The sequence below is a fragment of the Paroedura picta genome, chromosome 7 (assembly GCF_049243985.1).
Source record: "Paroedura picta isolate Pp20150507F chromosome 7, Ppicta_v3.0, whole genome shotgun sequence".
NCBI classification, from domain to species: domain Eukaryota; kingdom Metazoa; phylum Chordata; class Lepidosauria; order Squamata; family Gekkonidae; genus Paroedura; species Paroedura picta.
In genome coordinates, this window is record NC_135375.1 from 114,779,592 (window position 1) to 114,805,430 (window position 25,839).

Here is a 25,839-nt window from a genome sequence, read left to right on the forward strand (position 1 = left end):
CTTCCAAGCTTCCCTCTTACCCACTTAGTCAGATTAATAACTAACAGATTGAAAAATGATTGAATATGGTGAAGGCCTCTGCTGATCTTGTCCTCTTATGGAGAGCTCTCAGCACTTGCTACAGGGAGAGATTTAATATCTATTTTCTGTACAATCATTTGGAGGATAACAATTAATATAGGTGATTCAACTTTTTTTAACAATTCCAAATTGCTCAAGCCCAATGAGTCTTGGTAATTGGGAGCAGAATAGCCTGATAATCAGCAGTCCAATCTTAGTGCTGCTGCGCTGGCTCTCAAAAAACTGCGGCCAATCTTCGCTGTCCTTAGCCAGTTCACTCTCTCTCCAGCAGGTGGCACTCAAGTGGTTGTTCTGGTGATTCTCTGGTCATAGAAGTGTCTGCAGACTGGTGGCTGGATTACATCCAGTCACTGTATTGCTGTCTTTTGCAGCCTGCCAAATCCTCCTCCGTTGCCTACCCCCTTCTCCTGATCAAGGACTTGTTAGGGCCCCTGGGGAACGGGGGAACCTGAGGGACATGTACTATCGCATCCATGTACAAGAGGGGGGTGCTTGGTGGATCACCTTTAACACCCTCCTGGGATTGTGTGTTTATTTGGTCGTGTCATTTGGACCATCCAGGTATGAGTTCCACAAAGACCACCTAGATTTCCAGTCAGGAACTGGAAATGGACCCGTCTAAGGTACAAGATGTCTTGGGGTGGGCGCTGCTCCAGACCTGATGCCAGCTGCAGTGTTTCTTAGGCTTCACAAATTTTTATCATGATTTCCTCGCCAATTTTGCCCAAACGGCACTCACCCTCACTTATTTGCTGAAGACAAAGGGAAATGGGGAAGGGGCATGGCAGCCAGGCACTAGATTCCAGTGGGCTTTCATAGAATCATAGAATTGGAAGGGACCTTTAAGGTCACCTAGTCCAACCCCCTGCAGAATGCAGGACACTCACAACTGCCTTTCAAGAAACTAAAATGGAGGTTCACTTCGGAGCTCATCCCCTGGCATGCCAACCCAGCAGAGCAGTTCATTGTCCAAGTCAATTCAAGTGATGTGTATATGGGGGTGGCAGGCAAGGGTGCCTTCGCCCCTGTGCCGACCTGTCCAAAAAGTTTAATTATAATGAATGGAACTTGGCCATTTGGGAGAAAGAGTTGGCAGCCTGTCGGGACTTGTGCGGCAGGGGGGGGGGGATGTCATTTCAGGTCTGGATGAATCACAAAAACTTGCAGACACTTAAACAGCCTCAGAAGCTGATGGCAAGCCAAGTGTTTTGGGCTGTCCCCCCCCCCCTTCTACTTCACTTTGAGACATTTGCTGGGCAAACAGAGCTTCCTGGCTGATGCCCCATCCTGCCTTCTGCAGCATGACAGCCAATTGGGACCCATGGTCAACTCCGTGGGCCATTCTGCACCCGATTTAAAAAGTGAGAGTCTTACCCTTTGCAAATGCTGTATTTTTGCCATTTTGCATGACATTATAAACATTCATCGTTACAGCAGCAAACCGGCAACTACATGCTCCATTTTAAAGTGCTTGCAGGGGAATCCACAAAACTGGATTACCCCTGCCATGTTGCACTAGCAGGATGTGAGCAGCCAGCAAGACACTCGCACAAGACACCTGCATTACCAAAGTGGCTGAAGTAGCGAGATTTCCAGCTCCAGTGCCCGCCCTCGAGCCCACCTCCCTCTCTCTTCACCCAGAACGGGGTTCTTTCTTTTTTTAAAAATGCCTGGAGCAACTGATAGACACATAATAGCCCAAATAGAGCACAAAATAAACTTTTCCCCACGAATTTGCCCATAAAGCATGCCTCTTCCCCACCAGAAAAAACAACAAATCACGCTCTCCCTGCATTTTAATTCCAGATTACAAGAGGAATTGCAGTGAAAGGAGCCCCATTAATAAGGAGCCCCATCCATGAATAAATGTATATGTGTTTAAACAAGTCTCATTTAAAAGGGGGGGCATTGCGATCCCTTAAAAAGAGCAAGGAAGGTGATTGGCCACGTGTCTTGATTGACAGGTGGAAGAGAGGAGCGTGTCTAGCATGTTCCCCTCTTCTGCCGTTTCAAGCAGGCATACGAAATGGCAGGAAGCGCTAAACGGCAGCAGAGGAGCCAGCAGGTGAGGAATTACGGGAGGTGTAGGGTTTTTTTTAAGCATTATGCCATTGCAGTGGCCTAACGCTGTTTTTTTAACATGCGGAAGGGCCCTGTGTTATCTCCCCAGCAGCTGGGGTTGGCTGCCCTCACCCACAGTCAGCACTGGCAGGAGGGCACCACAATTCCCAAGGCTGCTGATTCAGTTACTGCCCCAGAGCGGCTACAGCAAATCTTGGAAGTGTGTGTGGGGGAACGTCAAGTTCACCCAACTCCACCCAGAAATGATGGAATGGGATGAGGTATACTACCGCAGGGAATATTTCTACATTCCCATGGAGCCTCAGGGCATTTTGGATATATGAAAACATTATACCTGGCAAGACAGCAGTTCTGGTGGCTTACCATAAGAAAGGACATCTAAGCATACATCAGGGCTCTTCTACTTGCAGAACCTCTAACTGTGAGGACTGCTGAAGCCCCCTGAGATCCCTTCAGCCTCATAGAGTCATTTTGATGGACTTGCCTTCCAGTTATGGAAAGACGGCCATTTGGGTGGTTGTAAACCTGTGTTCCAAACAAGTGCCCTTGTGCCTCCCAGCACCACCACGTTACCATGGCTAGGCTTTTTGTGAATTAACTTCTTTCTCCATGCTTCATAGCAAAGCAGTCTTCCCTGATTGGCCAGGGCGTCTGTTCAAAGACTTCCTGGTTCCCAGTTGCAAGGCTTGTCTTAAAGTGACTGCACTCCAGAAGCCTTCTCAGCAAAGATTTGCCTCTTGGATTTATTTCCCCCTCCTCTGCTGTCTCCAATCCTCTCCCCCACCCCTGGTTCAAGAAAAGAAAGAGACTCCTGCTGCATTGGCTCCTCTCCCCGCTCTGAGCTTCTCCAACCAAGAGCAGAACACTGTTTCAATTGGGAAGACCTGAGTTCAAATAGAGGAAGACCCAAGTTCAAATCAATCTGAATTCAGCAGGATCCACAATGGAAAAAACAAAGTAAGTGCAGAATCAGCCTTGGGATAACACTCACAACTGGAATATTAGGAATGAAGGGTACAACTTATTTAAAACTTTTTGTTTCCCTACCTGAAAGGGTCCCTTTTGGGTTGCTATAAATCTTAGGAAGGGGAAAAGGTGGGCTCAACCTGTCTTTGTTGCATTTTATGATGATGTGGTTTTATTTATGCTGTGAGTCTACTGAGTCTACTGAGAATGAGTGAAATAAAAACTCCAACATAAGTAAATAAATCCTTTGAAAGGGAAAAAGGGAGGTTCCCAGGCTGGGACAACTTTATTCCCTGCTGTGTTTTAAAGCAGCTCAAGAGGAACATTTTCAATTGAAAACATCATGTATGCGAAAAAGGTAAACCAACACCTGCCTGCCCGCCCACCCCGTCATCAGAGCAGGGGTTCCAGTCCATAGAGCCAAGCCTGTAGTTGTATTTTGCAGCTCCGTGACGTATCTGAGAATCTAAGCATCGCATGTGGCTCGGCCCTTCCAAAACAGTGTCTCCTGTTGGGACTCATCAAAAAGGTGTGCTTTTTGTATACAAATTTATAAATGAATGCAGCCATACAAGGATAATTTCTTTGTCTGGGTAGCAACACTGCTTGCAAGCACTGTTTTCATCTAACCATGTTTCAGCTGATATTTTCTCCTGGGGCACCCCGTGCAGTTTCCCCTTCTCTCTATGTCTCTTCTCCCTGCTCTACCTCTGCCTGCCTCCTGGCCCTCTGAGAGTGGCCATAACAAGCCAGACCTGTGGGAACGTGTTACAGATCATCAGAGTTGCAAACCTCTACATCAGCCTTTCTCAGCTGTTTTCTCAGCCAATGAGAAGCCCCTGAAACGTTCTTCAAGCTTTGAGAAACCTCAGAAGTGGCTCGATGGTGCAGAACATGGTTGGGAAGCACATGCCCACCCTGGGCCCTTCCCTTTCCCACCCTCTGCAGGCCCATCACTGGCCATTCTGGGATGGGAAGGGCGGGTTGACATGACCATATATGATCATATATCATTATCAGTGTTTAACAAAAATATATATATATATTAAAAACTACTTAACCTCCCAACGGGGAAACCCTTCAGGTACCATCAAGAAGCCCCGGCTGCGAAGCCTGCTCTAGGTGGCACCAGGAGGTCTCCTGCTATTGCAATAAATCCCCAGGCAAGCAAGATCAGTTCCCCTCCATCCGTTTCCGCATCCTGGCTGTCAACATTCCACCCCAAGGAAAGATGACTTCTGTGAAAAGGATGGAAATGGGAGAGGGAGGGAGGGAGGGAGGGAGGTGTCTGGACACTCACTGGCTTGCTTGGCTTTTTCAGCATAGGTGGTGGTGAGGTCTTCGTCCACTGGGTGCTCTACAGGCCCCACCATGGGGATGAGGTGTCTCTCGGCACGGATAGTCTTCGTGGCATGTGGCAGAAGCAAGGCCTCCGGGGAAGGGTCTCGGTCGTCAGGTGAGGGGAGCTCCAGCAAGGCCTCACTCTCAGAGAAGGGGGTTTCTGTGCGGCTGCCCGGCTGGCACACAATCTCCCGCTTGGCCACTCCAGTCAGACCATCTCCGTCCTGCTTTGGGGCCACCGCCTCCACGGTGCTCTCATAACTGCTCAGCTCTGAGAGGGAGACTTCCTCTTGTGGCTCGCCCACTTTATGGTTTGGAACCCCCGGTGGGGAACGGGGACTCTTCTTGCGAGCCCTCCGGTGCTTTTCCTGGGCCATATTGTCGGCATCGCTGTCTGTCTCGGCATAGTATGCTTCACTGTCTGGGGGTGAGGTGAGATTCTCCAGCTGCTGCCGCTGGCGGGCCTGCTGCTCAGGCTGTGGGGCCACAGGGACAGCAGGTGGTTCAGGGCTGAGGGCCTGCGTTGCCGGGCTGAACGGGGGAGTTGGAGAGAGCGCTGGCACCTGCTGAGGGGAAGGGGAACGCAGCAGTCTCACACTGGCAGAGTCTCCTCCACTGGTGGCCCTGGAGAGGAAAGGGGGGGGGGGGATACAGTATTTCAGTCAGTTATCCACTGTGCCGTGCATAACTTCTTGTATCTGTTTAGGAGTTGTGCATGATTTCACTTGAGAATCTTCACATTAATTTGTAAAAAGCCATATAATGAGGGGATTGTGTGAACATGCAAATGATGACCAATGAGGACTCAGGCTCTACTACAGACATCTCTGGTGGTGGAGGAAGAAAGTGCCCTGCCCATTTAAAGGAACCTAGTGGGGGTTTCAAAGCCAACATCAGATCCATGATTCAAAGAAAGTGGCTAAACAGATTCATTCATTCATTCATTCATTCATTCATTCATTCATTTATTCATTCGTTCATATTTATATACCGCCCTCCCTGAAGGCTCAGGACGGTTTACATATAACTGAAACTATACATGAAACCATACATATAATAACTATAACATTCATATTATTAACTGATATATCCGGGTAACAATATAAACAATAGTAATTCAAACGGGTCCAGGAAGTGGGTTTCTGTGGGGAGGGGGGGCAGGGGCCCTGCAGATGATGTTTGGTTGTGCCTGGCCTCAGCCAAATGCCTGGTGGAAGAGCTCCCTTTTGCAGGCCCTGCGGAACTGTTTAAAATTTAAAATTCTGAGAATCAAGAGAGACAGTATTGAAACAGAAGAGATGAGGAAAAAGTTGGATTATTTAAAGCAGAAGAACTTTGAATGGGCAGAGAAGCCAGGAAGATGGTTGGTTTACAAACTGCAGAAAATTTTCCAAAAACAAGCTATCAGCAAACTGAAACATGATGGGAAAGAAGCATCACAGCTGGAAATATCTGAAGGATCTTATCAAACAAAACTGTACCAAAGAGCTTTGTTTTTTCTTTCCTTCCTGCTGTCTCAAGGGGAATTGATGCCTGCAGGGAGGGCCTGGGGTTTGGAATAAAGACCTTGCAACCGAAAAAAAATGTAATAAATAAATAATTAAAATATTTCAAGTTTGGCATTGCTATTCCCGCAACTGTTATCTTTCTATATAGAGTCTTGGTTTGACCTTTAATTATTCCAAATAAAATTTTCTTTGATGACTTTGCAAAAATTGATCTGTATTCATTATCGGGATACTTTGAAACAAATACAAAAAATGGGGTATCACTATCCTTTTAAACTAGACTAATAGGTTTTAACCTAGACCAATCTTTCATTTTTTTATTAATATGCTTCACCATTAAACCATAATTATAACTAAATCAAAATGCCAGTAATGGCACAATCATGCAGAATATGGTTGGGAAGCATAACTGTGTACATACCCACCCAAGGTTCCTCCGCTTCCCACCCCCTCCAGGCCCATAATTGGCCATTTGGGGAGGGGTCAACATGGCTATATATGGTCATATCACCAATAAAAGTTTAAAACAGCTGCTGTGGAGTAAGCATTGCAGCCAAATCCATCTCTACGGCGGCCGTTACAGCCAGAAGGTGTGGTGTGCTGCTCTCTCCTACCTAACGCAGGTATAACTGTGAAGAAATCTGAGGTGGGCTTGGGGTGTTTTAAAAGATAAGGACTTCCTTCCTAATCTTATATAAACCATCCAACTAGCGGGCACATGCTGAAATAGCAGCTGGGCTGTCCCAGTTTTGTTTGGTTCCTTCACTAATGAATCTCAGCCCAAATCATGTGAGCATAAGGGGATCCTCAGATTTTTCAGAAGATGTCTTATATTCCAAATTAAGTGCATCTCTTCCTCATCTCCTCCATTCTGCCAGGACCATCATTGGGACCCAGCAGTCCTTCAGTGTCGCAGTTGACCTCGACAAGCCCTGCTGTCCTCTTGGCAGCAGTGACAGCAACACAAGGACATCATATCAGTGATAAATGCTTAAGCATGCTGATCGGCCATGGGGAAGGCTCTTTTTTTTTAATGAGATTTTTATTTTTATTTTCCAGGCTTAAAGATAATGAAATACAGGCCATCTACATTGTTGATACAGAAAAAGACATTTAGTTCCCCGTTTCAATCCCCTTTTGTAATATTTAAAGATAATGCAATGCAAGTAATCTACATTGTTGATACAGAAAGAAAAAGATTATGCTCTTCGTTTGATACACTTGATACCCCGTTTCAATCCCCTTTTAACTTATTTTCTTAGGTAATTCAGATAAGGGCCCCATTGTTCTTGAAAAGGCTCTTCTCTTCATTTAAGATTATATGACTCCACAGGCCATGGGGAAGGCTCTTGATGTTGGGTCAGAGGTGATTCCCGTCACAGTCAAAGGGCGTCCCCCAGGGATGGTGATCTCAACGCCAGTGGGGACGGAGATGAGGAGAACACCCAGTGGCGGCAATGCTTTGATGCGGGTCAACAAGGCCATCAGCCTCTTGTGGCAGACCGGGCTGCTCTCCGCAATGACAGGGATTGGCAGTGCTGAGCTGAAGATGGGCCTGACCAAGTCACAGTCAGTTGCAGGGACTTGCGGGTCCTCTTCGCCCACTTTGCAGGTGGCTCAGAAACTTCCCACTCTGCCTCCAATCGAGGAATGGCCTGAGGGCCTGGAGGGGGCATCGAGCTGGCGGATGAGGCCTTGTATAGGCTCGGCTGGTGCTGGCACAGCCCTCGGAGCCTTTCCCCAAGGGCCACTGTCAGGTGTTTTGTCCTCTCATCCCTGGCCTTGGAGGCGAGCCACTCACATGCTGCACATCCTGCTGTCAAATGGCCTTCTTCCAAGCAGAGGAGACACACAGGAAGTGCATTGTTATAGGCTAGGGGTAGTCAAACTGCGGCCCTCCAGATGTCCATGGACTACAATTCCCAGAAGCCCCTGCCAGCGAATGCTGGCAGGGGCTTCTGGGAATTGTAGTCCATGGACATCTGGAGGGCCGCAGTTTGACTACCCCTGTTATAGGCCAACGAGGCACCACATGGGCCACCTTGCTTGAATTGAGCCACGAGGCCGAAGTAAAAATATCAAGGAGAAAAGGCTCTATAACTGATCCTCAAAGAAAAAAGTTGGCAAGGAGACACTGCCATAAAAATCACTGCAAAGTAGACAAAAATCTCCTGAGTTACTGAGCTAACTAGCATCTCCTAACTAGGTGGCCAAAGAGAACTGAGGGGGGAGTGCTGACCCCTCCCACATCATATGGCTTTGGGGTGGGAAAGTCACCCTCTGTGAGGGGAGGGGTGAGCACGCTTGGGAGCGGCTAGAGACTTGATTTTTAAGCTTACTAGCTGTTCCCTGTGGCAGGCCTGTGAAGACACAGACCCATGTGGGAATGCACAGAAACCACGGAGATGAACTTTCAGTTCTCAGGAACAAACCTATCAAGCTATTGTTTGGGCTTCCAGCATGTAGCTCTTTGCCTCAGGATCCATTTTTGCCAACAAAAGAAGGCTTTCTAGTGATCAGTACACCTGTACTGTTTATTGCAGGGGTAGTCAAACTGCGGCCCTCCAGATATCCATGGACTACAATTCCCAGAAGCCCCTGCCAGCATTCGCTGGCAGGGGCTTCTGGGAATTGTAGGCCATGGACATCTGGAGGGCCGCAGTTTGACTACCCCTGGTTTATTGGCTCCCGATGTCACCCTCCACTGTCATGCTGCTGGTCACACTTCTGGGACAGACAAGTATCTCTCAATCCTACTCTGAATCCACCCATTTTCCTCCGTTTTATTTCTTAGGAACCTGTGTGTTTGCTCCTGTGTGCTTTGAGTGCGTACCCCACTTCCTCAATAAATCTCCTTGAGTGAAAGTTAAGTTGTCATCCTTTATTTAAAAGATAAAAAAGATCCTGCCGTTTCCTGGCCTCCAGCTTCTGTATTCAATAAATATTAAATTGTCTATAATTCCCCATTATTCCCCTCAAGGGTTCTATTTTGGGTAAAATTAATTGGCAAGAAGATTAAGATTCTCTGAAAACCACAGGATCATAGGGTTGGAAGGGGCCATATAAGCCATCTAATCCAACCCCTTGCTCAATGCAGGATCAGCCTAAAGCATCCAGGATAAGGATCTGTCTGGTCACGACTTAAAAACCACCAGTGAGGGGGAGTTCACCACCTCCTTAGGCAGCCCATTCCACTCTGAATGCGATTTTTTCCCCTGATATCTAGCTGGTACAATTCTACATGTAGTTTAAATCCAGTACTGCGAGGAAGTCAACAGGACCCCACCTGGCTCTCCTCCAGGTGACAACCTTTCAAACACTCAAACAGGAGAGCCGTCCTGTCACCTCTCAACCTCCTCTTCTTCAGGCTGAACATTCCCAAGACCCTCTGCCTTGCCTCAGAGGGCTTTCTTCTGTACCCTCTTAATTTTGTCCCCATCCTTTTTGAAGTGAGGCTTCCAGAACTGCACACAGGACTCCATGTGCGGTCTGACCAATAATGTATAGAGGGGGACTATGACATCTTGGGATTTCAATGTGATGCCTCTGTTGATACAGCCTTCTTTACCGCTGCACCACACGTTTTGCTCATATTTAGCTTACAGAACACAAGTACCCCAAGATCTCGTTCACACATACCACTATGAAATAACTAGCAAAGAAGCCCATTGCAAGCAGGAATGTAATGGGCGCTAGGACCCAGGGGACACCGGGAGGTGCAGATCTCTCTGCGTGTCTCTAGGTAATTAGGGCTGGTTTGTAAGAGGGACAGCCGGACACCTCCCACCCCCCAGGCTGTTTCACAAATATATGGAGGAGCCATGGATAAGCAGATAACAAATAATCCGGTATGAAATGGTAACAAATTTGTGTCAGGAAACTACTTCCATTGAGTCAGACCATTGGTCAGGCCAGCCCAGTACTCTAGCCCCCAACAGAGCTTCTGTGTCTTTACCTGGCCTCCTACTTGGGATCCTTTAAAGGTGGACACTAGGGCGATAGAAACAGGAATTTCCTGGTGTCACAGCCAGGAGAAAGCCAGGCACCTGGCCCAATCCCTGCGCCTGAGACACCTTTACTTTTGTGGGAGACACAAGGATTGCGGCTGACGTAAACAACTTTTCAAAGAAAGCTCCCTTTTTCTTTCTTTCTGCTGGTGAGCTTCATGTGTATTCTCCCTTCCGGCTTTATTGTCTCGTTCCACTGGTGCCTTGTTGTTACCAGGGAAAGCAGCACTAGTCTAAAGCAGGGGTAGTCAACCTGTGGCCCTCCAGATGTTCATGGACTACAATTCCCATGAGCCCCTGCCAGCAAATGCTGGCAGGGGCTCATGGGAATTGTAGTCCATGAACATCTGGAGAGCCACAGGTTGACTACCCCTGGTCTAAAGGATTAAGGTCTTCTCCCTCACAACCCATGTGATGCAATCCTGCCTCAGTAAACCACCACACACAAGAGGCATTGCCAAGTTTAATAAACAAACAAATAAACACAAAGCTCTTCTCTGGGGGGAGGGGAACTAAATAAAAAGTCAGGACTAGATTAAGAGTTTAGCAGTAGATACCTGTTCAAGTACATTTACTTATATGGAGGCATATTCTAGCCTTTCTTGAATCCCTTATTGGTACTTTCAGAACACAGGACTAAGGACACCTTGTCTCCCCAGGAGAGAATCCATATCCTGGTCTAGGTGTGGGATAAACTCCCAGGGTCCCTCTGTGTCCTCCCCTCCAGAGCCCCCTGTGAGAACACGTCTCTGCCCAGTCTGGATTCAGCCACCCAGCCTAGACTTCACTAACTTCATCAGGGTTTCATGGCACCCTGGAGGGGCCCACAGCTCTGCTTCCCAACACCATTCTGCATGATCCTGCCATTTTCTGGCCTTTCTTAAAGCCTGAAGAATGTTTCAGGGTAAAAATCTTGAGAAAGGCTGGTCTAAACCGCTTAGATGTCTGACCCCCCCCCCCACACACAAACACACACAGTCTCCCCCACCACAGCTCTCTCCATCCAGCTTCTGTCACTGCTTCCTCCTGCATCAGCCAATCAGACCCCTTCTCTCTATTCCTCTGAAGGATTAGCCCTACACAGGATGGCTTCTGCAGGCAGACACAGAAAGAAGTCACAGCAGTTCAAGGGAAGCTTTTTAAAGACCCCTCTTTCCCACTATAGCTCCATCCCTCCTGTGGACAAAGCCTCTGAGCCCCACCTCTGAGCCCCTACGGACCTTAACATAGGAAGGGGTTATCAGGAAGAGTAGGACTCAGCTGAGACACTGTCTGGAAGGGAGGCTGCATGAGGGCCCATTCTGAGATGGCTGGGGTGGGGGAAACCAGGGTTTTAGGAATGCCAGCCTCCAGGTTGGATCTGGGGATCCCCAGCAAAGCCAGTTCTAGGTTTTGATGGGTCCTGCCAAAAAGTGCTCAGAGGAGCCCCTCCTCACCCCTGCTTATGTTCCCTTCCTGCTCTTACCCACATACCCCCATCCTCCTGCACACGCTTCTGCCTGCCCACTCAGGACCCCTCCCACTGCCTCCTGCAAGCCCTTCCCACAACAGCACAGGGAGGTGTGTGCGGCTGGGAGAGCAGCACTGCTGTGGCTGCCACCATCAGTGCACTCGGCCTCGTATGGAGCACAGCAGAGGACTTGCAAACAAGGGGGGAAAGAAAAGGCACACATGCGGGTGGTAAAGGAGTGGGAGGGCAATGGTTGGGGGTCGTGGGCTCTCCTAGGTGTAAACTGCACAGAGCTTTTATACCAATCCCAGGTCAATTCAGTCCCTGCCATCTCCACTGAATGCAATTTCCATTTTGATTTTGTCAGATTTAAATTTTCCCTCTGCAACAAGCATGATTGATCTGGAGTGACCCTATCTATCCTGCAATATCCTGGAGTGAATATAACCCTCAATATTTGAAGAATCGGATTGAGAAAGCATGTGGAGTTCTGCCTGCTTTGAATTTGCTGTGGTAGAGAAGCCCTCATTGCCCAAGGCTGCCCAGGTAACAAACTTGCCTTAAAGGGGAAGCCCTAATTTCTCTCTGCAGAAGCTCTAGAAGCCTAAACTTATTTCGACAGAAATTTGCCTCTTGGTTTTTTTCTCCCTCCTCTGCTTTCTCCGATCCTCCTTCCCCCCAATTCAAGAAAAGAAAGAATGAGGCTCCAGCAGTGCTTGGCTCCTCCCCCTCCCCTTCTGAACTCGCCTAACCATGTGCAGAACACTTTTCTGTTTCGATGGGGAGGGAGGGGGGGGGAGACCTAGGTTCAAATCGATCTGGATTCAGCAGGATCCACAACAGAATAAACAAAGTAAGTGCAGATTCAGCCCTAGATACCAGCCATGATCCCCTGGAACTACAGCACATGCAGAGATCCATTCCCCTGGAGGAAATGGATACTATGGAGGGTGGACTGTTGGGCACTGTAGTCCTCTGTATCTCCTACCCTCAGGTCTCCAGGAGTTTCCCAACCTGGATCTGGCAACCCCACCCTCCCACCTACCTCCTGCTGGCAAGTGCAATAAAATGAATTGCTCAGCTTCAGGAAGCAGCTCCTGTAAGCAGACAGCCCCATTAAGATAGATACCCCTAGGAGTTTTTGGAGTGAAGTTTAAGGACAGGACAGAAGCTACTAAGAAATGCAGTTAGCACATCTCCTAGTTTGACATAAAAACATTCATGCAGATTGGGTTGTTCTGTTGTGTGATCTGAAATAAAAAGTACACTTTGTATGAAAACTGCACTGAGTTATTTTCCCCTCTGCCCTCCTAGCAGCAGATCCCACACCCTCCCTGTTACCTCTTAACCACAATGCTGAGGGTGCCATTGGAAGAGTCGATGATTTGCATGGCTCTCGCATGAGAGAGGTTGGCACATGGCTTTCCGTTGATGGACACCAGCTCATCGTTTTCCCACAGGCCCCCACGGCAAGCTTTGCTCCTCTTGCGGATCTAAGAAGAAAATGCAGGGAGGAGAGGGTGAGAAAGAGAACAAAAGAAGAAGTTAGCCGCTTAGCTCTTTCCCAATGGCACTCTGAACCATCCATCCAACAAGGGACCCTGATGCTAGATCAGAACTGAAGTCCCCCACCTTCCCCGAAAAGGGCCAGAGGCACGCTCAGTTTGTACCTAAGCACAGAGGCATTTGAAGTCACCCTCCCCTGAGTTCAAAGTGAACTGAGGCACAAACAATTTGTGCCTTACAAGGCAGCCTGAAGGCAGCTATATGTTGCCTCCCTGCCTCGTGTCCCAAATGGTTGCAGCAAGCGTCACCCCCCCCCCAGCCTCAAACAGCATCGGGGAGCTGCTGAAGGAGCGCTGTGGCTGCGGGGGGTGGCCAGCGGTTGCGATGTCACAAGACAGGCCCGGAAGTGAGGGGCTGTCTGCAGGCTGGCCACCCACTTGTGGTGGAGCTCAGGGGGTGCAGATTCAGGCTTGAGTTCCTGCAAATACAGAGGAGCCTGAAAGAAAGGTTAGCTGGGAGCGGCTCACAAGGCCATGGGCTGCCTTGAAAAGCCTCATGAAAACCTTGGAGCTACCCAGGAAGGATGCTGTAGGACTTTACAAATGCATAAACATAGGAGAGTGGGGTTTATTTATTTTGGTTATTTAAAAAGGCCCTGGCCCGAGTTGAGGCCAGGCGTACGTCCCAGGGGTCATGCAGTTCTGGTCATGCAGTTGAACAAAAGTTGAAACCACAACAGTGACTCCTTTCTGCTTCCACCATGACAGCTGGAGAGCATGGCAGAGCAAATCCACATGGAGAAGGCTTGTCTCAGGGGGATGCTGAAGTTAGAAGTGTCTCCCCGGAAGTGAGGAGGAAGGGGAAATGTCCCTCTCTCCGGGTGGTATGTGCTGTCTAGACATTGGCTGGACTTCTACTAGTTCCCTGGCCTCTGGAGGTCTCTGCTTCTCCTGCAGTCTTAAAAATAGGCGTTGCTCATTCCATCTGTCACATTCATCACCACAAATGCCACTAGGCTGGCCTTTAAGAATCTTTGCTCTTCCTCCGCCTCTGACATTAAAAAAAAAAAATCCCTCTGGCATGAGAACATGGAACACAGTAATGAAGCATGAGCACAGAGGCATTTCTGTCCCTGTCAGCCTGACCACCATCTCTCTTCTCCCCTCCCTTCATTCCAGCAAGTTGTGCAGGCTATTAAAAGAGGAACTGCGCCAGTTGTGATATGGAAAATCCTGGCGTGGGCTTTCCTTTTTGTTTTGTTTTATATTTGTAAAAGTAAAAACAGGAAAGCAGTGTATGGTTGCCAGCCTCCAGGTGGTGTCTGGAGAGTTCCTGGGATTAGAACTGGTTTTCAGGTGGCACAGTTCCCCCTGGCATCTGTGGCCTTACACCCCATTGAAGCCCCTCTCCTCCCCAAGCCCCACCTTCCTCATGCTGCAGACCCAAAGTCTCCAGATATTTCCCACTCCATAGATTGCAACTAGGATTATGTGCAGTGGCGGCCAAATCGGACACTCCAGACCACCGCAGCCAGTGCCTCACCACGCGGGGGGGGGGTGCACACCCTCTCCCCCCCCACCCTGGTGAGACGATGGCTGTGCCCCATGCAGCTGATCTAGAAGAAAGAGGACGCAAAGCTGGGCATGTGTGACCCTCCCCTCCTGGCCTGTTTCCCCAGTACATGTCCCCCTCCAGGGTCCTCCAGGGCCATTTAATTAAACGCAGGGAGTATAGATCATTCCCCACCAACTATTTCAGTGAAAGAAAAATAGACTTTCTCCCCCCCCCCCCCATGTGAGGCTGTCAATTTAAAAAACTGGCAGTGAAAACCAAACATATCTAATTTTTTACCTTCATAACATGTCCCTTAATTACATACATGCTCATGAGAAACCAGCATTGCAGGAACAGGATTAGTTTCAGAAGTGGATTTGGCTAAGAGTTCAGTGTCCGAAGCCCAATAGTTAGAGAGAGCTGACTCCTCCGTGGGTTCCATGGTTAGTCAAACTGCGGCCCTCCAGATGTCCATGGACTACAATTCCCAGGAGACCCTGCCAGCGAATGCTGGCAGGGGCTCCTGGGAATTGTAGTCCATGGACATCTGGAGGGCCGCAGTTTGACTACCTCTAACAGAACCATACTAGGCTCAAGACAGCACATTAGTTGCCACTTCCTCTCTCCCCAGAAACCCTGAGATAGAAAACACTGGCAGAATTCCCAGCAAGCTCCCCTATCTGAGATTCTTTGGGGAAACAGGTGGTGGGGCAGTTGGTGCAAGAACTGGTGGATCCTGCTGAACCTGGACCTTCCCACTAATGCCGGGGCTTTCTTGCAGCACACAGTGCCTGGCTTTAGTGGGAGAACCCCCTGAGGGGTCATCAGATGACTCCTTGCCCCAGAGCAGAACCCTTTCATTAGCAGGAAAGTTCCCTCAGGCTCAACCTCCAAAACGTTTGTGGTGTATTTGTTCAGAAGTAACATGACACACACAGTGGGGTTTAACATAACGTGGTCAAGTCCATGGCTTGCATGCTTCTAGTACTGCATCCCAGGCTTTCTCGGCCAGTGTTTCATGGAACTCTGCATTTCCTTGATGGCCCTCGAAGGGTTTCCCAAATAGGTGGGAGTTAATTAATTTTAATATATATTTAAAATGTGTTAAATCTTTATCAGGTGATATGACCAGATATATTCAAATGGGTAGCCGTGTTGGTCTGAAGTCGCACAGCAGAAGCAGAGTCCAGTGGCACCTTTAAGACCAACAAAGATTTATTCAGGGTGCAAGCTTTCGAGTGCAAGCACTCTTCGTCAGGTCATAGTTTGTTGATCCAGTCACCTTGCCAAAACGATGAATGATGGGAGGTGGGGGAAGAGGAGGGGTCCCGGGAGGTTTCCCCAACCATATTCTGCCTAATCATGCCACTTCTGGGTTTTTTTAAAACCTGAAGAATATTTCTGGGGTTTCTCAACAGTATAAAAGTTGAGGAAGGCTGCTCTATCTAATAGAGTGTTTGCGCTTCCTCTCCTGAGCAGAATTCCAAGCCAGGCTGGTTTGGCGAAGAAGCACAAACCACTAAACAGAAGACAGGCAAAAGAGGGAAAGCCAAATCAAGCATATTGTTAAATCCACACACAACTTCTGTATAAGGAATATTTGAGGACACAGCCTCTGAATTTTAGCGGCCTATTGGGGCCCCTCCAAATTTATTAATTTACTTACTTAGATTTTTATGCCGCCCTCCCATTCGGCCCAGGGCAGTTTACATGGAACTTCGTGGAAGACATAGAACATCTTCTATTAAGTACCACAACAGTCAGTAACAATTCTAACAGTAAATATAAAATTAACAGATAATTATAATTAATTCATTGAACAATTTTCGATAGAACAACTTTAATAGAACACCTAGGGAGGTCAGAATCATTCAGGTTATGAAGGGCCTGACTTGAGGGGAGGCACCGGGTGTTCTGAGGTTTGATGAGCCTCAGTCGAATGCCTGGTGGAGCGCAGAGCTCTTTTGGGGGCGGAGGCAGAGAGACGGTCTCTCAGGTTCACAGGGCCCAGACCGTGTATGGCCTTGAAGGTAATTACCAGGACCTTAAGCCTAATCCAGAATTCAATTGGGAGCCAGCTGAGTTTTTGGAGAACCGGCAGGATGTGGGATCCATGGTTTATTTGTGAGGATCCTGGCCATGGCATTCTGAGGCAACTGTAGTTTTCGGATCCAGGAGTAGGGTAGGGCTGCGTAGAGCGACTTACAGAAATCCAGCCTAGAGGCAACCATCGCATGAATTAGTGTGGCTAGGTATTCTGGGGCCAGGTAGGGTGCTAGTAGCTTGGCTTGGCGTAGGTGGTAGAAAGCCTGCCGTGCTACTCTTGTGACCTGTGCCTCCATAAAGAAGGAGGTGTCAAGGATCACACCCAGGTTTCTGGCAGGGTGGGCTACTGCAAGCCACACTCTATCTAGGTTGGGCAAGCATGATTCCTCACTTGGTCCCTTCTTATCCAGCCACAGGACCTCCATATTTGAAGGGTTGAGCAAGCAGCTCAAGCAGCTGGCAGCCAGGGATAAGAACATATGGAGAGGGTCACGTGGAAGACTCTCTTGAGCACTGTCCCACCCTTGCTACTTGCTCACCTCTCCTGGCTGCCTGCCACTCAGCCCTCCCCTTCCCCACTCACTGCCATGCAGCCTGAGCTGCATATCAATGGGTCTGCAAAAGCAAGTGAGCGGGAGAGCAGCTGGACCCTGCTGGCAACCCCCCCCCCAATCCTTCAAAGATTCCAGCCCTAGGAGGACAGCTGGGGCTGGGCTCTGAGGCAGGGGCGCAGGGAAAGGAAGCTCACTGGAGGAAGGGGGGCTGAGGGACGGGCACTCCGCCCCCACTGACCTTTTCCTCTCTCTCTCACGCAGAGGCGGCAGGTGGCTGGAGGCGGGCTGGCTCCCCGGCTGGGCTCTTTCCGCAGCGTCCCCCTTTTCCCTCATCCAGGACCGGCCTCCTTTCCCTGCTGAGCCTGCGTCCCTGCCTCAGAGCCCAGCCCCAGCCGACGTCCTAGGGCTGGAATCTTTGAAGGATTTGGGGGGTGCCAGCAGGATCTGGTGGCTCTCTGGCTCACTTCCTTTTGCAGAGCGGTTGATATACAGGCCGTGCAGCAGTAAGTGGGGAAGGGAAGGGCTGAGCATGTCTAATGGCTTAAGTGCCACTCAGTGCTTAACACCCACTCAGGGTGGCTGTCCCATTCCTGAGTGCCTCCTTCTCCAGCGGCCAGCCAATCACCTTCTATCCCCCACCCCTGACCACCCCCTCCTTCTTTCACTTCCCCCTGAGGCTTGGAGGCTGCAGATCCCTGCTGGTGAGTTCCCTAACGGCTGCCTGTTTCCAGGTCCTGGGGGGAGGGGGAGGCCGTCCCCAAATCCTTCCACTCCACCCCTCTAATCTAGCACCCATTATATTCCTGAATGCAATGAGCTTGGCCCCAAGTTAAGAGATAAATTTTATTTATTATTAATTTATTTCACAGCATTCCAGCCCCTCAGCCGTCCCAGTCACCCTTCTCTGTACATGTTCCAACATTAATATCCTTCTTGAACTGTGGTGCCCAGAACTGGACACACTGTCCCAAATGAGGTTTAACCAATGCAGAATAGAGTGGAATTATAGCTTCCCTTGCTCTAGATTCTCTGCTCCTAGCAATGCAGCCTGGCTTCAGACAGTAGCCTTCTTAGATGCCATACTGAACTGTTGGCTCATATTCAACTTAATGTCCACCAGAACTCCTAAATCCCTTTCGTATGTACTACACTCAAGCCATGTATCCCCCATCTTATATTTATCCATCACAGTTTATAGTCCAAACATAATACTTTATATTTTTATTTGCTGAATTTGTGTACAATAATTTGGTCCACACCAGCACCGGCATACCCCAACATCCTGGCAGCTCCTGACTGGACTCCCAATCCTGATAGCCTCCCGAAACAGAAAGCTTGGTCCGCATGCGTCCAAAGTGCCTGGCCTGTTATAGTGGCTGCTGTAGAGACTACAAAGGCCGACAAACTCTGCACCGACAAGAAATGGCTCCCAGATGTGTGTGCCTATTTATCCACTAAACACCTCCGCTGCCGACAACCATCTCAAAAGCTCGGTCTTAAATTCATTGTCCTGTTTACAGCTTCTCATCTAATAAATGATATCACTGTTGCACATTCCTTCCCTAACATTTATAAAACATTCATTCTTTTTTCCATCGCAGCATGCTCTGCCATGACCCAAACCCTGATAAACGACACGTGGGCCCCGATGCTCCCATTCCTATCTATGTAGATGAACACACCAACTACAAAGTCAGCAAAATCTTGGACTCCAGTCTCTGGTTGACTGAAAAGAATTCCCTATGGGGGACCTGGAGTGGGTAGAGCCAGTTTGGAGAGCCAGTTTGGTGCAGTGGTTAGGAATGTGGACTTCTAATCTGGCATGCCGTGTTCGATTCCACATGCAGATTGATTCCACATGCAGCCAGCTGGGTGACCTTGGGCTCACTACGGCACTGATAAAATTGCTCTGACTGAGCAGTAATATCAGGGCTCTCTCAGCCTCACCTGCCTCACAGGGTGTCTGTTGGGGGAGAGGAAAGGGAAGGGGAATGGAAGCCGTTTTGAGCCTCTTTCAGGTAGAGAAAAGCAGCATAGAAGAACCAACTCCTTCTTCTTCTTCTTCTTCTTCTTCTTCTTCTTCTTCTTCTTCTTCTTCTTCTAGATAATTCCCCTGTGTGGGCCCCCAAGTAGGTCAAGATTTTCACTCTCCATACCCCCTAAAACCCAATAACTTGGTGGTGGGAGGATAAATGTTGGGCGGCGGGATGTCAGAAAGCTGTGTTTCTGCCATTTGTTTTGACTCTGTTTGATGTGTAGATCTAATATGATGTGTATTTATTGCACCCTGCTTCCTTCCTTCTCCCTTATACACCCCCCACCCGCAGTCCATCTTCCCTGTCTCCAGAATGCAGCACTGTGACCTCGAACACCTCGCTATCTGCCTTGTCTGTTCCCTGGAAGAACTCCTATGTTTCTCAGGTTCTCACGGAAGGGGGTATGGGCGAGGGGGTTATATGCTGTGCTTGTTCAATTGTACCCCAGTTCCAACAAGGTACTTGTTGGATTCACTTTCTTGCTTCAGAATCAATGCATCTTTTGCACCGAGTCAAAGACTAGACCACATCTGGTGTGCCAGTTTGTCATTTATTTTTGTGCAAATGGCAGAGAACCACCTCTAAGACTCATCATAGTCTGTATGCTGCAGACTCGGCATGAACAATGCCTTCTCAGAGGTCTGGAGAGAGAGGTGTAAGTCTCTCACACACATGTTCACCTCACTCCCACAATAGTCCTTGGGCAACCGGGCATGTATATTGCCGACAGCCTGAAACATATTTTCTGGGGGCCATTCCGCACCAGGATCTATGTGGCAAATTGGTTGCGGGACAAAAAAACGCTATTTTAAATAGTGGAATTCGTTGTTATGCATACCTGGCTTTGTAGTGGAATCCAGTTGCATTTCTATCGTTTCCCATAGGTTTCCGGTCTCGGCAAAAATCGCTAGCCAGGAAGCAATATTGCCGAGCTCGTCCCGCCCCTGGCCGTCAAGCAGCCAATGGGTGGCCGTTATCATGAGCCCAAAAAGCCTCTTTCCCTTTAAGGAAGTTAAAAAAAACACACGTTGCAACGAATCTGCGTTGATTCGTTGCAACGGAGAGACCCATCTAGGTAGCAGGTGGTGTTTGAGCTGCCGTTTCATCGTTGCCACGCTCCCCCCGAGTGAAAAAAAAATTACCCCCCCCCCTGGCACGGGTGCGATTTTCGGCCGAGAATACAGTGAAAAATAAAGGGAAAATAAACCAGCAAACGGGGCTGTGTGTTGTTTCGTGCTTGGTGACGTAAAATTGCTCTGCAGCCAGGGAAGCCTTACTGGGTAAACAAAGGCTCGCTGGTGCGTTGATCTCCGCTCACTCGGAGAAAAAAAAATGGCGATCGCTTTGCCGGAAGATCAGAGGAGAGAGCTAGGGGGAGGGACTTTGCAAAAACCGCAACAATGGTAACGCACAGAACTTTCCCGCTAGTGTTGCAGATTGGTTGCAAGAGTGTAGCGCTTTCCGGAGGGTGAATCCACTTTTGGGGATTTCCCTGAAAGCGCTACAACGAAGCGCTTTTTGCGGATTCGTTTCAGGAGTGTTGCAGATTGTCAACAACGTTGTGCATAACAGCAAAACTGTAGCGATTTCAATTTGTAACCATTGTGCTATTTTGGATGAGTGTGGAATGGCCCTGGGCCTCCTGTGACTCATAGAGAAGAGCTGGCCTTGGAAAATCGCCCTCTGACTGCAACAAAATAGGAGTTTTGCTTAGCCCTCACCACTCACCACCTTAAGGCAGAGTTTTTTTCATCTTTATCCTGCCTTCTCAAACTCTTCTGCACAAAGGGTACAGAGGAGAGTGACGAAGATGATCTGGGGCCAAGGGACCAAGCCCTATGAAGCTAGGTTGAGGGACTTGGGAATGTTCAGCCTGGAGAAAAGGAGGTTGAGAGGGGACATGATAGCCCTCTTTAAGTATTTGAAAGGTTGTCACTTAGAGGAGGGCAGGATGCTGTTCCCATTGGCTGCGGAGGAAAGGACACGCAGTAATGGGTTTAAACTACAATTACCACGATATAGGCTAGATATCAGGAAAAAATTTTCAGAGTAGTTCAGCAGTGGAATAGGCTGCCTAAGGAGGTGGTGAGCTCCCCCTCACTGGCAGTCTTCAAGCAAAGGTTGGATGCACACTTGTCTTGGATGCTTTAGGATGCTTTGGGCTGATCCTGCGTTGAGCAGGGGGTTGGACTAGATGGCCTGTATGGCCCCTTCCAACTCTATGATTCTATAATTCTATGATTCTAAATATCAATTCCAATGACCCTCCCATAGTTCACTCATAACAGGCATACTCATAGAATAATAGAATCAAAGAGTTGGAAGGGACCTCCTGGGTCATCAAGTCCAACCCCCTGCACCATGCAGGACACTCACAACCCTATTGCTCATCCACTGTGCCTGCCACTGCAGACTTTACCTCTCACCAGGATCTTAGTCCTGAGTTCTTTGAACAGAAGATACCAGGGACTGGACCTGGGCCTGTCGGGACATATAGCTTACACTCTCTCCATGAGACCCAAGCCTCCCCTGAAGCTATATGGGAGCAACATTCCACACAGCAGGTCTAATAGTAATCAGTGTGCTTCACAGTGGAAGAATGACAAATTCCCAAGCAGACAATTTCCACTTGAGCACTGGAGGGGGAAACAAGGTTCCTTCTCGATAGATGAACGGGCCATGGGCTGCAGGAGATGAACAAATGCGTATTTCTTGTCCCAGAGAGCAGATCAAGCAGAAAGATCTTCACATTCCCTGCAAGACAGACAGAGAACAGCAGGGGAGGGTAGCCATTTGCACTCACATCATGTGCTGATGGGGAGGGAGAGCTTTAGAATGCAGCTGTTCGGTGGGAATGGAGGCGGAATGCCAACTCTCACCACCTGACTCCTCCAAAGGCTGAATTCAGCAGCAACAGCAGTTGTCACCATGAGTGGCGTTCAGGCTCACAGTGTGCTCTGCGGGATCCCATGCTCTCCACCCCAGGGAGCCCTCCATAACTAGGGATGAATGACATTACATGCTGTGGATGGCTGGAAGCAAGTCACATCCCTTTATCCTAAGCACACCATTTGGGGGCTTGGCCATGCCCAGAATCACAGGAGAAACATCCTGTCTGAACAAGAACTATGTGCAGGAATAGACTCCCAGGCCACATTTCCTTTGGGTTCCCAGGACCTGGGAAAACCATGGCTGTCCTAGCGTTCAGGATGGTGGCCTTTCCCTCCCTTCTGGGGAAGGGGCACCAAAGCCAAGCTACCTGTGAGAGAGCTGGAGGTGCATACTGAGCACTCCACATGTGTCCTTGAGAGGCTTGTTGAATGACCAGGCCTCCTGTTCCAGTGCCACAAGCCAGTGCAAGGTTGATCGGTTGCAAGGTCATGATCCTGAGCAAGGCAAGGTCATGATCCAGGAGTGGGAAGTTTATGTTCTGCCCCTTCTGGTTATCGCACTTCACTTCTGACAGGTAGACTGAACAGGCCTGGCGTATACCATGGGCATAGTTCACCTCTTAAACCATTTATGCACTGGAGGTTTCATGCTTGGCTGCAGGCTGGAGGTTTAGTCGTGGCAAGTCGCCCCACCTCTTCCTGCACCCGCTTGGGGGAGCATTTGGCCCGGTGTACCTCAACCACCCCCGATTTGTACTTCTGCAAGAGAGCTGGGGCAGTGAAGTTCCCAGTGCATAAACGGTCATGCAGCTGGTCTTAGTTGAGTGTGGGAAAGAGGCAGGCAGGAGACTTGACTGTATTTATGCAAACACAAGTCTAGTTTCCCATCCCACTCAAGAAGAACTGGATGTCTTATATGCAAGTGCAGTTATGTCAAATATGCAAGTGCAGTTATGTCAAATTTTTGTGCAGATTGTCTTATATGCATGGCTGTCTTCCTTTTGAGTAAATCTGGTATGTCCCATCCCCCCCCACACACACACACACGCACACACAGTTCATAGATGCGAAATGTTGATAGAGGAAACAGTAGAGAGGGAAAGGATTTGCCCTCGTGCTCCCGCAATCTTCTTGTTTGCTTGCTTGCTTTTAAGGAAAATCAAATTATGGATCTTCTCCATAGATTCAACCTCAGGTGCTTTCTGAACACTCAGTGGGCTCTAGAGCAGGGGTAGTCAAACTGCGGCTCTCCAGATATCCATGGGCTACAATTCCCATGAGCCCCTGCCAGCAAATGGTGGCAGGGGCTCATTGGAATTGTAGTCCATGGACATCTGGAGGGCCGCAGTTTGACTTCCCCTGCTCTAGAAGTTCTGAACAAAAGCTTCTTGTATTAGATGTGTTCTCTTCTACTTTGGAGGAGGGGAGCATTCCTCCTACTTGGTTCAACGCTTTTAAATTGGGGCTTCCGGAGGGGGCATAAGAACAGATATTTTCACATTCTCAATTCTGAGATACCCTTCCAAACAATGCTGAGGGGGAGGGAGATTCCTGAAGAACATTGCTAAGTGTAAAACATTATCGCTCCTATAGTAGGCCTTGGCAATCTCCCAAGTATTTACGGGGCTGCTGGACAGTAACTGAAAAGGAGATTGGAAAAGGTTTTTCTTGCTCAGTGTGAATTATATTCATCTAAGGATAAGGATAATGGCAGGAGGGAGGACAGCATGCATGGCCACTTAGATGGAAGACCACTACGGAAGGCTCTGCAGGGAAAGGCAATGGCAAAACCCTGTGAGGCCATCTCAAGTGGGCACGCATAAACACACACAGAGATGCATTGCTCATAGCAGAGAAGAAATGATGCAGTGTTTTTTGGGGGAAGAGGTCATCAGCAATGGACCCGAAGCCTCTCCCCATCATCAGGTGGGCTTCCATGGCCCATGCAGGAAGTGCTGAGGATCATCTGCAGTTTGCGCTAGGCACCTGCTCAAGGCTAATCTGGCATCGGTGCTGTTCTTCGCTGGACGGACCATCCATTATGCACCATCTGCAGCAGTTTTAGCAGCGAGTTTTGTGACACAGATTAAGAGTTCCACTCTAAAGGCAGAGGGCTGGAGGAAGAGGGATGAGCAGTATCACCACAATGCCTCGAGACAGTTCCTTCAAAGGGAAGGGGCTACATCCCTTCCTGACCTCACCTGTGGCACAAGAACTGGCTACCTGTTGCCGCTCTACTGGTTAAGAGCGGCAACTTCTGACCTGGTGAGCTCCCCCACATGCAGCCAGCTGGGTGACCTTGGTCTAGTCACAGTCCTGATAGGACTGCTCTGTGGGACCAACTCTATCAAAACTCTCTAAACCCCACCTGCCTCACAGGGGTATCTGTTGTGGGGAGAGGAAGGGAAGGTGAGTGTAAGCCACTTTGAGCCTCCTTCAGGTAAAGTGGCATATGAGAATCCACTCTTCTTTTCCTTCTTCTTCTGGTTGTTGCTTGTGGCTACCATATTGGCCTCAGCACTCATGGGAAGAGGTGGCCACTGTTGTCAGCATAACAAATGATTCAAAACAAGCGGCTTTGGTTTTTCCTCTCTAACATTACTCAGAATGGGAAAATAGGCAAAAACAGCAATCAAATGAATGATTGATGACTTGGAGCACCAAACAGATCTCTCATGCTCCCCTATTTTGCACCATTAAATACCAGATGTATCCAAGCCCCATGGAATCATGGAATCGTAGAGCTGGAAGGGACATCCAGCGTCATCTAGTCCAACCCCCTGCACAATGCAGGACACTCACAACCACCTGCCTACCCACAGTGACCCCAATTTGATGTCCAAATGAACCCCCGTCAAAAATCTCCAGAATTCAGCCTGGACTGGTGGGAATTCACCTACAATCCCACAGCTGCAATTAGCAGTTCCCTGGGTATGCAAGGAAGGGCCACAAGAGACAAACAATGGCACATCTCTTCCGGCCTACCCACCCTCAACATTGACCCTTTATGGGCCAGGATCTGCCTAGGTAGAATCATAGAATCATAGAATCATAGAGTTGGAAGGTGACTGTAGAACTGAGCTCATGAGTCATCTAGTCCAACCCCCTGCACTATCCAGCCTCTGTTTTAAAATGTCAAGAGATGGAGAACCCACCACCTCATGAGGAAGCCTGTTCCACTGAGAAACCGCTCTGTCAGGAACATCTTCTTGATGTTGAGACGGAATTTCTTTTGAATTAATTTCATCCCATTGGTTCTGGTCCATCCCTTCGGGGCAAGAGAGAACAACTCTGCTCCATCCTCTATATGGCAGCCTTTTAAATACTTGAAGATGATTATCAGATCCCCTCTCAGTCACCTCCTCTCCAGGCTAAACAGACCAAGTTCCCCCAACCTTTTCCTTTTTGAAAAACTTTTATTTGTGGCCATGAGGCTACTTAAGGCCAGGGGGTTTCTCTTCCAGCTCTGTTGTGTTCCTGGCTGCTGAGCTGACTGGTCCTGCTGCACTCTGGTACTGACAGATTCTCTTTGAGCCTGACTCCTAGGCTACTGGACTGGTTTGCTGTTTCTTGCGCTGGAGGATCATCACTGGAAAAGACTTCCAAAAGACTGATTCAGGGATTCCTCTCTCCTCTATCCTATATTTCTCTGTTTTGGGGGAAATATCAACAACCTCAGATATGCAGATGATACCACTCTAATGGCAGAAAGTGAAGAGGAAATAAAGAGCCTGTTGATGCGGGAGAAGGAGGAGGGTGCAAAAGTTGGCTTGAAACTCAAAATGAAGAAAACGAAGATTATGGCATCCAGCCCTCA

The 25,839-nt window shown here is 48.8% G+C and overlaps 1 protein-coding gene across 1 annotated transcript in view; it reads right to left on the reverse strand.

The window, feature by feature from the left end:
* The window catches only part of SYNPO2L (synaptopodin 2 like), a 76,505-nt gene that overhangs the window by 42,633 nt on the left and 8,033 nt on the right, over nucleotides 1–25,839 (reverse strand). The window contains exons 2-3 of the mRNA XM_077346069.1: nucleotides 12,777–12,928; nucleotides 4,430–5,094 (exon numbers count right to left, since the gene is read on the reverse strand). Coding sequence (XP_077202184.1) covers nucleotides 4,430–5,094; nucleotides 12,777–12,928 — 817 coding nt within the window. The remainder of the gene's footprint in view (nucleotides 1–4,429; nucleotides 5,095–12,776; nucleotides 12,929–25,839) is intronic.